This window comes from Motacilla alba, chromosome 6 (genome assembly GCF_015832195.1).
Source record: "Motacilla alba alba isolate MOTALB_02 chromosome 6, Motacilla_alba_V1.0_pri, whole genome shotgun sequence".
NCBI classification, from domain to species: domain Eukaryota; kingdom Metazoa; phylum Chordata; class Aves; order Passeriformes; family Motacillidae; genus Motacilla; species Motacilla alba.
Window position 1 is genome coordinate 18417782 of NC_052021.1, and position 13815 is coordinate 18431596.

Here is a 13815-nt window from a genome sequence, read left to right on the forward strand (position 1 = left end):
TTGCTGTAATCATGTGCATGGTGATTTACTAATTTTGGCTTCTGTGTTAGTTCCTCTTCTATCCTCTGGTTGTTCTTTGAGAGCAAGCAAGGAGGAAGTAGAGGTAGAAGTGAGCATAGCTGTGTGTGTCTCAGGGATTTGAAGGGCATATTTTCCTCTGAGAGCAGAGTATAGTTGCAAAGCAGGACCATTTAAGATGAAGAGGTTCCATGCAGAAAATAACAGCTGAATAGCAAAATTGTTGACCTTCCTCTGACCTGAGCACTTAGCCCATGATTCTTGACTTTTCTTATGTTATGTCCACCTTGATATAATAAGGTCAGGTCACATCATTGGAGAAAGAAGATCATCTTATAATTAATTACACATCTATAAGTATCAAAGCAACCCACTGCAAGACTACAGAGAAGAAAATTTCACCAAGTATAATATGCTTTAGTGTGAGAAGTGCAGAATAAATGGATTTAGCTCCTTTTAAGAAGAACTGCAAGGCGAAATTAATCCCTGGTCTAACTCTCTGGCTTCAGCCCCACAGGACTAGTTCAGGGGAAAGAGATGTGTAAAGCTGCTTAAAATTGCCTGAAAAATCCCTTCACAGACAACTCTGAGCAGTTTTCATTCTAGTTCCTATGCACAGCAGGCAGAATCAGAGGTGGAGGAAATTATGTATGTACTAAAATGAAAACCTGAGCAGGTCTCAGCAGCAGGCTCCCAAAGGGCTGCCAGAACTTTTCTGACCATTGTGGTAGAAGACTGAAAAGCCCTTTGTGGGTTTGGAAACAGCCCAGCAATGCTGGTAAGGAACAAGAGAGACACAACAAGGTGCCAAGACAGGGAGGATTCCTGAAATGCCTATTGCTAGGCAAGAGTCCTCCACTGACATGCAATCTTTCAATCAGCCCAACCAAGGTAGCAAAATGGAATCAAACCTGCTGGTGAAACAAAGCACGCGGAATGAGTACATATCACATCAGTGCAGAAAACTCAGATGACCACTTATTATGCAGTAAAATTTAGGAATTTTATCTTTGACCCTGGCAGGTTAGACTGAAGCCAAAAAGGAACTTGGGACCTGGATGCTACTCAACCAAGGTGTGTTGGAGAAGCTCTCTAAAAGCAGAATTTAACCTACAAATTAAACTTTAAATGCAATCTTTTCTGGTCTGAGTCCTTCTTTGCCAGCAGCACCTGGCCAAACCTTGGCTAAGGACAGAAGTTTATTGAACTTTTTAATGAAGAGAACCCCATAATTACGTTGCAGTTACACTAAAACAAATAATTTGCTTGCTATTGCAGAGATAATGACATGCTGACCACACCTACCAATTAGAAAGTTGTAATAAAGAGTAATAAAATACCTTTTCCTTGGGCTGCAGATTCAACCCCCACACAGCCTGCGACACTAATATGATTTACTCCTATTTGCTGATGGAGGATTCTAGTAATAAAATTTAATGTGGAGGAACAAGGTGCATTTAACCAAAGCTGTAAACATATCTAATTCTATTTAAAGCTATAGGGTGCAGTACATTAACGTTTAACAATCTGATATTAAATTGGTGTGAAGCTAATAGAGCTGTATTTGTTAAGATTTCAGCACAAAGCCATCTTTCACCAATGAAAACGGAAGGAGTAACCAAAATAGTGTGACTCAACAGACTCCAACTGCTGCTTAATAAGGTACTAAGAGTCTTCATGGGAACTCTTGTCATAAAACATCTGTGGACCTCCTTCAGCTCTGCTATTGTTCTGCTAAAGCCAGAGAGAGTTAAGCCAGGGATTAATTTGGCCTTGCAATTCCTCTTAAAAGGAGCTAAATTCATTTATTCTGCATTTCTCACACTAAAGCATATTACACTCAATGAAATTTTCTTCCCTTTCAGTGGGCTGCTTTGACACTTACAGATGTGCAATTCATTGCAAGATGGCATTTTTCCTTTCCCCAGTGACATGATCTAACATTATTAAATCTAGGTAGACATTGCTTAAGAAAAGATATAAGAAATGTCTTCTTGGGAAGATGGGTGCTCTCCCGAGTAGTATTTCAGGCCTTGTTTCACTCAGCTGGTCTGTTGCCTTTCGGGATTCTGCTGCCATCTGAAGTCAGTTCCAAATAGAAAACATTTTAAAAAGCCGGAATTTTCTGCAGAATGAAGAATTCATTTCCAAATACTGTGACTTTATAAATGCAGTGTAAGAGATAAACACATATCCTTCAATCTAGGAAGCAATATCCCTCTCTAGGAAGCAATAAATCCTACAGTGAGACTAAGACAACAAATCTTACAAAAAAGGTAATTTATTCAGTTCAATTAACTATTATTTTGGGGAATTAGATATCAAACACAAACAAGAATATATAGGATATTAATACATAAAGAATGGTATTCATTAACATGCTGGGCATAAATATACAGTAGAGGATTCTTCTGAACAATGGGCACAATGGCCAGCTCTATACAAAAGAAATGTTTGTAACCAAACCTGAAAGTTTTCACAGCTAAGTGGTCAAATCATTAATGTGTTAGGATTTTAAATTCCAAAGTAGTAACTAATAAATCTACATTTTTCTAAGGCATTTTGAACAGGTGTCTGTATTACAGATATCCTCTTTGAATAGTCAGCTAGGATGTTCCAAAATTGATCCCTGAATGTTGAATCACTCATTAGCACCAATTTGGTTTTGGTCAATGAGTTAATTGCTGTTGTCACTGGAAGTCCAACACCTGGTCAGAGAACAAGGAAAGACGCCATGCCCTTTTGGTGGGTGATTAAATCCTGGAATAATGCAAAGGTGAAACATCATTTTTGATAGCTCACAAATGCAAACATTAAAAATGCAAATAAATACTAACAAATGTATTCATGAAAGCTGGCCTTAGTTTGGAAAGAACTGTTTTGATGAAGGACTAGAATTGGAATTAGTACTGTACATAATGGTCAGCCTGATATGCTTTCCTTAAATTCCTTTTTGTAGAAGAGATTTTTATCCAATGTGGAAGAAGATGACCGCATTTTATATTTACAGATCCTGGCTAGACAATAGCAGATTATGTGTGCTGCCTAATCTTTACTACTGTTCAAAAAAGTTAGAAAGCAGTTTATACAGACTTGCTTATTCTGGTGAACCCCTCCAAAAGGCAGTGATGTGCTCTGTCACATGGGTGCCCTTGGATGCATGTCCCCATCCTTGATTGTCCCACCACCCTCCTCTCCTGCAGTAACAAGAACAAGGGCATGAGTGTTCCTGTGGTGATTCCCAGCTGTGCTCTGAGCCCTGGTGAGAGGCTGTTCTATCACTAAAGGGGTGTGACCTGTAAAGGAAGAAGCAGCTTGGGCCATCTTAGTTATGACTCCAGAACCAAGGAGTGCTACTCCAAAATCCACATTAAATACTGCTGAATGAGCAGCCTGTCATGGGGCTCCCTCACAGACCTGGAGAAGACCTGGCACGTGCCAAGTATTGGCTCTCCATGACCTGATGGTGACCTAAAGAGCCCAAGCTTCTCCATCTCCATGAACTGCACAGTTACTCAAGGGTTAAATCTTCCCAACAGCTGAAAGATGCTAGGTATTCAAATTATCACTGAGCTTTGGGGAAATTTAGACACTGAAGATACATGAGCTTGAAAACATCAGTCCAGCTACTCTTCATGACTGAAATGCCCAGGATGGCACAGAATAACTCATTTTCCATGAATGGGTATCAAAGGAAAAGGAAGAATGCCTTCTCAGTTATCAAGAAGTAAGGAAAGAGGAATGTTATTTTGTGTCCTGACATTAGGCTCATTTCCCTATCTCTTGAGCCCTGGTCTTTCCAAAGAAATACCTCCAAATTCAGCAGGGCTTTATAGAGTCTGTTCCATACTGAAGGAGAATCTGTGTAATTTTTTCCTCTAGGTCAGCAGCTTATTAGTGCAGGCTATAGGAGAAAACTTTTGCAGGTTTGGAAGTACCAAACTAAACCAAGACCAAAAGCAGTGTCCTGGTTCTCTCAGGTTTTCACTCACTATCAAGTTTTTTCCTATTCAAAATCACCATTTTAAAAAATCAAATCCTGGGAGATATTCCCAAGCTATGAATATTTTTCCTTAAATTGTGGGGGTTTAACTATAAATGTTTCCTTCAGATTATTTTGAAATAATTTATTTCAAACACCATACTAAAAGTAACATAAGTTTTTAAAGACAATGTCATTTAGAAAGGGAATTTGAAAATGTAGAACACAAACCTATTTAAGTAGTTTTAGAGAAGGGGAAAAGAAGTAGAAAAAGTAATTTTAGCTTTCCCTTGGCTGTAGCAAAAGTTCTCAGCTTTACTGGGTTATTATTTTTCTAAAGGGGCAAAATGCATTAAAATGGCCATTTTTCTGGTCAGTGGTCTTTTCCCTCAGTAGCAGGTTCATGGGCATAGATCCTGCTGTTACTCCTCCTGAGGCTTGCTAAGATACTGATGTTGGCACCTGGACTCATCACATCAGCATTAAAGAAGGAATGTTTAGTGTTAAAAATGCCCCAGGCGGAACTTCAGTCCATTTCCAACAGAGGTATGGAACACCACGAAGGGTATCTCTGGGATGCCACTTGTTGACCAGCTGCTTTTTCTATGACTACTTTCAACTACATTGTGTTTAAAAGTCTCATAGAAAAATAGAAGTGCATGAATGGAAATAAAAAAATAAGGACATTTGTATGATTTTTATAAATAAACAGCACAGCAAGAATTAAATAGAACACAGACAAAGGACATTTATACAGGCATGAACTATTACAGCTTGTTCTCCTCAAAGAGTATCTGTGCGTAGACTGTCATACTGGAAATGCCTTTGGCTTCCTGAATTGGCTTCATCAGTTCAAGTTCAGCATATGTTAAATTCTCCTCTGCTATTTTTGGCTGCAAAAAAGAACCAACAAATTCGTTACAATGTCGTTACCACTGAATGAAGATATTTTGTAATACTGGGTATAGTTCTTCTCCCACCCATTCTAATTCTACTATGCTATTAATCATTTTACTCTGCATTAGAACTAGAACTAGAAGATGAAATAAAAGTAATATTAAAAATAGGAAACAGGGCTAAGTAGGATTTTCAGGTTTGCTTCTAATTTCAAAGAATATTTTGACAATTCAAATATTACAGATTTGAAATATGCATTTTAGCAAAATGTTCAGCCTCCTTAACACTAAATTTCCCAATTTTATTTATTGCAGATTTCACAATTTGAAAGATATATGCCAGATGTGTGTTGCAGCTGTAAACCTTGGACCAGTTACATCTCTAATCACAGCCACTCACAGAGCCTCTCAATATATTTCTTAACAGAACCAAAAAATGTTAAAAATATGCAGAAGGAAGAAAAAACTGGATAGAATTACTGCCACTCCAATGGAATTTCACTTTTGCCAAGCTATAGATGAGTTCAGAGTTTAGAACAAAGGCCATACCACCAAAACTGTCTGCTGTATTACAGTGATTGAATTTGACTAAAACTATAAAATTTAGCTAAGGGAGATGGTGAATAAAATTTCCTGAACAAATTTATCCTGTGTGGCAGAAGCTGCCTACTGCTATTGGCAGCTTCATCCAGACTCAGGTGGCTTAGAAGAGGAAAATCTTGTATCGTACTCCTGAGTGTGTTTTGCTCACAGTTGTGAGTGGGTTGCTCATGTCTAATTCAACTCAGAAAATGTAGCAACAAATAAAAGAGTTGCCGTGGATTTGTATGTGAGACCCTCAGTACTTGAAATGGATTTCAGTTCATCTGTAGAAGATTGAGGTTTATGCTCCCTGAAAAAGAAGCCCTATGCAAGTGAAAAACTGGGGAATTTGTTCTTTATCTTCTTGAGTACTGTGTTCTACCCAAATAACGGGAGTCCTCAAGTTGAAGTGCAGAAGACAATTAAAAGAACCAAAGCATTTCAGCCATGCAAATTTCTGCAGTCACAAGAAGTAACCATGAAAAGGTGCATCTCTCAGACTAAGAAATGGCAGCTGTAAACTTAAAACTGAAGTTTTAAAGTTTATAAAGTTTCAAAGTTCATAAACCAAGATTTTCCACACAGTACTTAAATGTTAGGAAAAAACTGTAAATATCTGCCAAGGCCACAAGTTTCACATTTTATTTATTGCTTATTTATTTCTGATTTAACACAAATGATTCCTGTTTCCTTGAAATGTGTTTGAATAAGTATTGTATTGTCTTCTGCCTAAAAAAATAAGCATCTAATACCCTCTGAAAACAGTCCCTGTGCTCCCCTGCTTCCTGTCCTTTGCACTGCTCTGGAATCCTCTCCTTTTGCCTTGGCAGTTGCTCACACTCAGCATTTCAGGTTGTTTACATCAGGATGAAAAAGTTTACACTTTTCCAGCATTAATTTGATCTTATTTCTTCCCTGCAGATCAAATCCACACAAATTTGTGCAGCTGCTGCTGCTGCAAGTGGTGTCGCTGAAGTCAGCCAATCTGTGCAAAGTGAGTCCAAGCCCTTTGCAGGGCACTGCCTGCAGGGCTGGCACCTCTGCATTTCTCTGGTCACACTGTCTTCCCTCCCTCCCCCACTTCCATGTGCCGCCCTATTTCATCTCAACTTTTGGTCTCATTCACTATCAAATGCTCTGCTGTTGACAACACAGAACATTTCCTGCTTTCACTGAATTCTCTAGTGTAATGACAAAAGGAATTCCTGTGCCCAGACAGGTCTTGACTGTAAAAGAAATCAAATATATATTTTCTTTGTTAATAGATTAAGACTGAACTGAATCACAGTGCTTAGAAGGACATCTCTCCTATCCTGGCCTTGGCTTAAAGACTTGAAAAAAAATCTTGGTCAACTGCTGTGATGCCTGAAAAATTTTTATATTACCCTCTTCTTTCTATCCTGAAAGTATTAGCCTCAGTTTCTAGGCACTTCAGTTGTTTTTTGCTTTTATGTTAAGATAGAGATTCCTTTTGAGATTTCAAATTATATGTGCCGGTCTATTCAGTCGTGCTAATAACAGAAGCTAAATACAGGAATTACTGAGGGTGGACATCACAACAACACCAACTAATGCTGAAGATTTTATTTTCAGTGTATGACAATATACTGAGTTTCTGTTTGAAGGTATTGAGAATTTTGCTGCTAGCTTTAGTGTCACATCAGACCTTCAATGCATAATGATACACTGCATGGGAAAAGCCTCCTAGAAACGAACCTGGTAAAACTTTTGAAACAAAGCTGTTGGTCACTGCCAGGGTAAGACTCTACATTTCCTAAGTCTGATGCAGATATCTGTTGAGGTAGAAATATTTTCATTGTTCTGTAGGAACCAGTTGTTCAGGACAAGCTAAATCTGTATATGTTTTCCCCTTTGTTTAATCATATTTCTTGTTATGTTTCCATTTAGAAAATGCTGCATGTCCTAAAATAGCGACCCTAACGCCCAGCTCATGTAAATTTTAGAAGTAAGATTTATGAAATCATATTGTCCAGGTGTTTTATTATATTATCTCAAAATTGCATTGTTTTCCAGTGTAGATTATCTCTTTATTCTTACCTTATTCTATTATGTTTGGATATGAAAAATAACACTAGATTCCCCAAAATAAGTCATTGGGCAGTAGTGGCTGATGTGTTGCTTTCATACATTTTTATGATGTTCTTATAGTAAACATAATTTAATAAAGCCAAAACACACTAAATAAATAATTGCATCTAGAAAAGCAATAAAACCAAATAAAATTAGTACTTTCATAAGTGGAAAAGGTACTTCAATTACTGCTACAAGCAACAGCACACCATAAAATGTGTAGAATAATTTCCCTTATGCATATTTCTAGTATGTAATAATTTGATTGAAAATATGAGGAAACACACAGGAGGTTCAAAATTGTGAAAGGTATACAGTTTTCAGCAAAAGATGTGTAATAACAGTGCATGGGAGCCAACAGCAGTTTAAGTACCTGTGGTAGCCAGGTTTTTATTCCATACACTCTTCTGCACTTCATTTATCAACCACATGTTTAATTAAATTTTGCTGGTTTGTTTGTCCAAAACCAACTTTTTTGAGCAGACAGGGGGAAAAAACCCACTAATTCTACAATTTCATCTCTCATTAGGATCGGGTATTGTCTTGGCAGTGTTAACCTGGAACCCTGCCACCACCTTCTTTCTGGAACAATTAAAGTGTGACTTTATTAACTGGTGTTATAGGTGGGATGGAGGGTAGGGCAGAAGAGGAAGAGGCAATGAATGACTGGCCATTCACCCCTCTTTTTCTGCTCTGGGTCTTCCTCTAGGAGGTCATTGGGATTTCTAGGGCCACAACATCCTTTTATTTAAAAATTGCATCATTGTTCTAAAATAATATTGAAATGATTTTTTCAAGTAGGATTCTATTCCAATGTGGAATTCCTAGATACAGTATTTATCTTGTATGCCTGTTTTCTCATCTTGGAATCATACACTTTGCCAAAATATAAATTAGGAAGAGTTATGATTTTCCAGTATATCTTCTGGCAAATGCAAAATGATTCCTCTTCCAGGTTTCTTCCAGTTTAATTTTAGTTTATTCCAGTCACAGGGCTTCCCATTGGCAACTATTCAAAAGAGTTCACTTATAGGAACATTTTTCTTATTAAGCAATCTGCAAGGTCTATCATGTGAATATGTAAAAGAAACTAAAGTATGTGTATATATAGTTTTGCTTTTATTGGATTTGTCTTGTATATAAATGTGTTAGAAATTAACTAGAAGGGTTGGGTTTTTAATCAAAATTATTCTGAATTTTATTTCATAATTACCAGGAATGTCAATTTTGCTCCTGCCAGGTTTAGCTAGGTTGTTTCTTTGCAGCCTCAAGGATGTTTACTGTGAGCAATGTCAGACTTGAAAGTTCTTGAAGTTTTAACTAAGACTACTCTCATCCAAATTTAAAAAATGATTAGGTATGAAGAAAGCAAGCAAATAATAGCCTCTTAAATTTAACTTCTCTAGAAAAACAACTGATGCCAACCTGCACTTAGAGACTGCTGCAATCTCACTGTTCCATGACTCCACATGTTATCATAAAGATTGCAGACCCAATGTGAATTTTTAGTTTACTATCAAAAATAAGCAGAAACAGCCTGACTTCCCAGTTCATTTCAGTCTGAAATACTTTAGAGACTATTGCTGCAGACATTGCCCTTTGAATTAAGTGTCTATATAATCACATGTAATGTAGTTTGGTTTGAGATATGATACAGCAAGACTTACACAGGGGAAAAAAAACCCTATAGATTAAATTGAACTTTCAGCTCTGAGTTTTCTGGATTTAACAAGCATATGTCCCAAACTGTGCACATGGCAGGAGGGGTTGGAACTAGACAATCTTTAAGGTCCCTTCTACAGCCATTCTATGAAATTCCAGTTAAGAGTTTCACAGTATTTTTAGTCACTCTGGTTTCCTGCAGTAACATTTGAAAATGAAACTCCACCTTCACTGGCATGCCCTGCGCTCATGAGTGAATGGCTTAGGTCAGCAAGGATAAAACCCCGCCAATTCTGCAGATGTTTGCTGGTGTGCTTGCCAGTACATGGAAAACTGCCACCTGTGGCCCGGCCATGCCTGCTGTTGGGTGGACATGTGGTGCCCAGGGATGCTGCAGGAAGCGCAGACGGGAAAGGTACAGAGTCAAGAGGTGCTGCTGATGTCTGTTTGATCCAGTCCCTAGGAACTGCACTTCTTGCCCGGTTACTCCACAGCACCAAGCAAGCAGCCTTGCCCCACTGCCATGAAGGAGCTCTTCTTAGCCAGCACACTCTGGAACTACCATTACTTTTCTCTCCCTTTCTCTTGTAAAAGCCAAACTTGACTCTTTGGCCTTTTTCCTTTACTGTTTGAGAAACATCCTGTTTTGTAGTCACAGTCGGTAAAAAGCTCCACAGGAAAAATGCAGATACTGTCCAGATGGCACAGCTCAGGAGCATCCAGTGTCACTGCTGAGCACACTCCATCAGAAAGTGTTGAGACAGGACTCCCCAGGCCAACTGATTGGGCTTGTTTCCACAGGAAGAGATTGTTTGCTCTCTCTGTATGCATGCCCAGAAGGGTGGAAACTGCATGCTGAGTGCAGCCCAAGGGAAAGGGGGTAGCCCATCATCTCCTCTGCATATCTTCTTTTCAAAGCATCTGGTTTTTACAGCTGTGGAGGGGATGGGATATGGTTGCCAGCTTGGCCATCACATCACTGAAGAGTCAGTGATGGAGGAAAGTGAGGATGTGCTGAAGGAAAGATCCAGCATGTTTGGTGGATGGGCTGCAACTCCCTTGCCTGGGCCACCAGGACACTGGAGAAAGCACATGCTGGCAGTGAGGTCAGGCAGGAGAAAACTCACTGTAGCTCCAGAGAGAAAAGGATTTGACAGTCTTGACAGTCATGTTTTCAAATCTACATTGGAAAATCTCTCCCTTTAAAATATGTGGCCTTTCTTGTGCTAAAATCAGTAGTGTTCCTGGGGGCCACAGATACACTTAATGCTCAAACCCTGTGAACTTCAGTGGGATGACTTCCTCATTAAGATTGAACCATAACTCAGAAGTCAGAAAAAAAAAAATTTAAGAGCTTCAAGTGTTTACCAATGTCAATGACTTGACTGCTAGCAGAAAGCCAGAGATTCCCCTGTAACAGAGGAGCTTCAGAAATTACTTCTGCAGAAGTTCTGAAGCTAGATCTGCAAAATGACTTATCCTCCAGAAATCCATCTAGTGGCCAGTAAGAGTGCTGAAATACCAAGAGAGACATTCAGTGCCAAAACTAAGAAATATGACATTGGAAAATATGGAGAGTAGTAATTATGTCTTTTAGTGGCATTATCAGTTAAAAAGGGGGGGGGGGGGGGGGTCCCATTAAGACACCTATTTTTTTACTCCCTGTGCCATAAAATGTTTCCTATACTCCCTGAGAAAAATATCTACAACAATTTGTGAAGACTCGTTCACCATTGCATCTAAATTTTATTATTGAATCTCACAGAAAATTGATTACAGAGTCAGGGACAAAGATGATTTGATAAGTCCCACTGAATGAGTTTTGGGGGAAGAGCATCCTCACCTTTGCTAATGCTCTGTTGCTTTTACAGTTGCAGTTATTCCTAGATTCTAAACCAACACTGCTGGAAACCAGGCTGATTCCTTCTCATTATTCAAAAAAAGCCAATGAAGTAATTAAAAGTTCTCACTCCACTGGTGACACTTTTGTTACTCCAAATGCGTCATCACACAAAAATCATGTACTGTGGGATTTTGTAAATACACAAGTCTCGACACTGATCCAACAAGAAATTTTACATATTTATACAAATTATTCCTTCTTGAGAGTAAAGATAGCAACTTCAATCTGAATGGGGAAGCAGGCATAACTCAGTAGCTTTGATTATGTTGAGTTTCAAGTGTCAAGCTGAATGTGCAAATGATATTCATGTCCTACGGACATCTCACATCCTATGGAGAAACTGGGAAAAAAAAGGATTATTCATCTTACAGAGAGAGGAACTATGAGGAAAGAATGGAATTCCTAAAGAATCATAGTGAGTCAAGGGAAAAACTGTTCACCACCCCTTTGAATATCATATGTATGGTCTTACTGGAAGTCTGTGGAGATCAGTAATGCCTTAAGAAACTGGGAGCCTAAATCATCACTCATTGTTACCTATTGTGGAGGAAGCAACTCTTCTAACAGAAGGTGGCACAGCTTTTAATTAAAGTCATCCAGTAGAAGGGAAGACCTGATTGCTCCCTGCTCCAGAATTCACAAATGACTGAGCAGATGTATTTCACTTCCTTTTTCTTTCTCAAGGAAAGGGCCAGTGGTACCTACAGTTAAGACTACTGAGGAATCCTACCAGTTGTGCAGAATACTGACTGCTAGAAATTTCCCTCTGCTTTAGATAACCATAATCCCTTCCTGTTTCTCAAGCAGCTTTCACACCATCATCATCAGAAGCAGATCTCAGTAAGCACGTAGCACTGAGCCACTGGTGATCCAGTCCATGCTGAAATAAACAATGCTGTCCATGCTGAATGAGCTGAAGGCAGGCATGTGCTTCTCTTAGACAGCTCAGCACTATGGTCACTGGGAGGACTCTGCTCCAGGAGTCACACAGGAACAACCAGACATACTGTATTCAAGAGAGAGGGTATTCTAGATGTTGGTCAGTGCAGGAACAGCAGAAGCCAACTCTTGTGGACTGTGACACTTACATGGAGGTGTCTGAAGAACTAAGCCCAAGGGATAATTTGTAATGCAGGAGATATATACCTGATTTCAAAGTGTGATATTTGTATGATATAGAAGAGTGCATGTCAGTGGCAGAATCAGAAGATTCCCTACAGCCTGTTCTATCTGAGCAGATATTCCTCCCCTTAAAATTTAGTGTGAAAATGATGAAGTCAACAAAAATTTTGCATATGTAAAGATTTGAAGGTTTGATCCAACCTGAAGTTGCATCCTTTCCACTGGTTGTAGTGAATCACACAGGAGCTCCTCAGATTGATGGTTTAAACCTTCATGAAAATACACTAAAGCCTTTTCATTTAGATGATGTTCTGTAACTGACACTCTTGGGCTATGACAGCTAATCTCTATGAGGCAATGAAAGCCTTACCAGAAAATTTGGTTGAGGAAGTAGAAGATTTATCTCTACCAACTCAAAGGGCTAAGTACTTAAGGCTACAGCAGAACAGCCCTTAGAGAGAAGAGTTTGTGGGCCCCCATAATTTCCTTTTTTGTAATGACTCTCTGTGCTTCTTGCATGCTATAAAAAACATCCCTTTTTGCATTTCAGCATCTCTATTTCCTTTGATCTGTACACATTTCTCATTGATGCTAATAGAGAATGACACTGATGGGGAATATTTTTGCAACAGGGGGAGCATAGAATTGTTATTCTGGCTAAAGCAAAAGCAATATGACTTAAGCAGAGTATTTAAAAGGCTTTACTCAAAGCTGTGCAATTGAACTTGGTATTAGGCTTTCTCTCTGTTTGGTTTTTTTTTTAATTTTCATTGAGATTATGTCTATATTTTATCCAGGTTATTGTGTTCTTGTAAAATTATACTACAACCCACTCTAGCACGTTAACAACAAAAGAAATTCTCTAGCTTATTATAAACATCTTTCAAGAAACCAAAAGCATATGTCCTCTGGAAATAATTTTGCTGGTATTTAGGCTATTACAAAAATATTTCCCAAAACACTGGAATTATTTTGTAATGTTCCTTTACACTCTAGCTTGTTAGCTTAGGTTTTCTAGAATATTCTCCTGGTGCCCCAATATAGTCTCTTCCTTGGGTTGCACAGGAAAAATGCAGAAGTAGCCCAGAAACTCAGCAATTTGTGTCTGTCTTTGCAGTAGTGATTATGTGGTAAGTGTGCCATCAGTGAAAAAAGACCTAGTGTAGACACCAGCTGTGCAATCATTACAGTTGGAAAGAAAAGGTTATTTTATCCTGCAGAGATTTGGCAGGATGATGATGATTTTTTTTGCCCCAAAGCAGACAGAAAATTTAAAATCTGAGAATTTTTTGAGAATTAAAATGGAGAGACAAGTTTACTAAAATTAAAAACAGTCTAATTTAGATATATTTTATATGTCTTTTTCTCTGTATTTTCTGTATTTTTTCTCTTTCTTTAAACTGTAACTTCAATTAGTTTCATTTTCCTCACTGAAAAGTAGTTTAAAAGCAGAAAGTATGGATTACTTTTTTCCTGAGAAAACAAAAACATAGACAACTTTGTTGTAAAAGGAGGCATAAGGGACAGACTTGGGAAAGCACTCTGGGAAGTGCCCTGCT

General features: G+C 38.5%; 1 protein-coding gene across 1 annotated transcript in view; it reads right to left on the reverse strand.

The window, feature by feature from the left end:
- Positions 1-2292: 2292 nt before the first annotated feature.
- Positions 2293-13815, reverse strand: part of VSTM4 (V-set and transmembrane domain containing 4) — a 32286-nt gene continuing 20763 nt past the window's right edge. Inside the window, exon 8 of the mRNA XM_038141342.1 lies at positions 2293-4893. Within this exon, the coding sequence (XP_037997270.1) occupies positions 4768-4893 (126 nt within the window). The 3' untranslated portion in view covers positions 2293-4767. The remainder of the gene's footprint in view (positions 4894-13815) is intronic.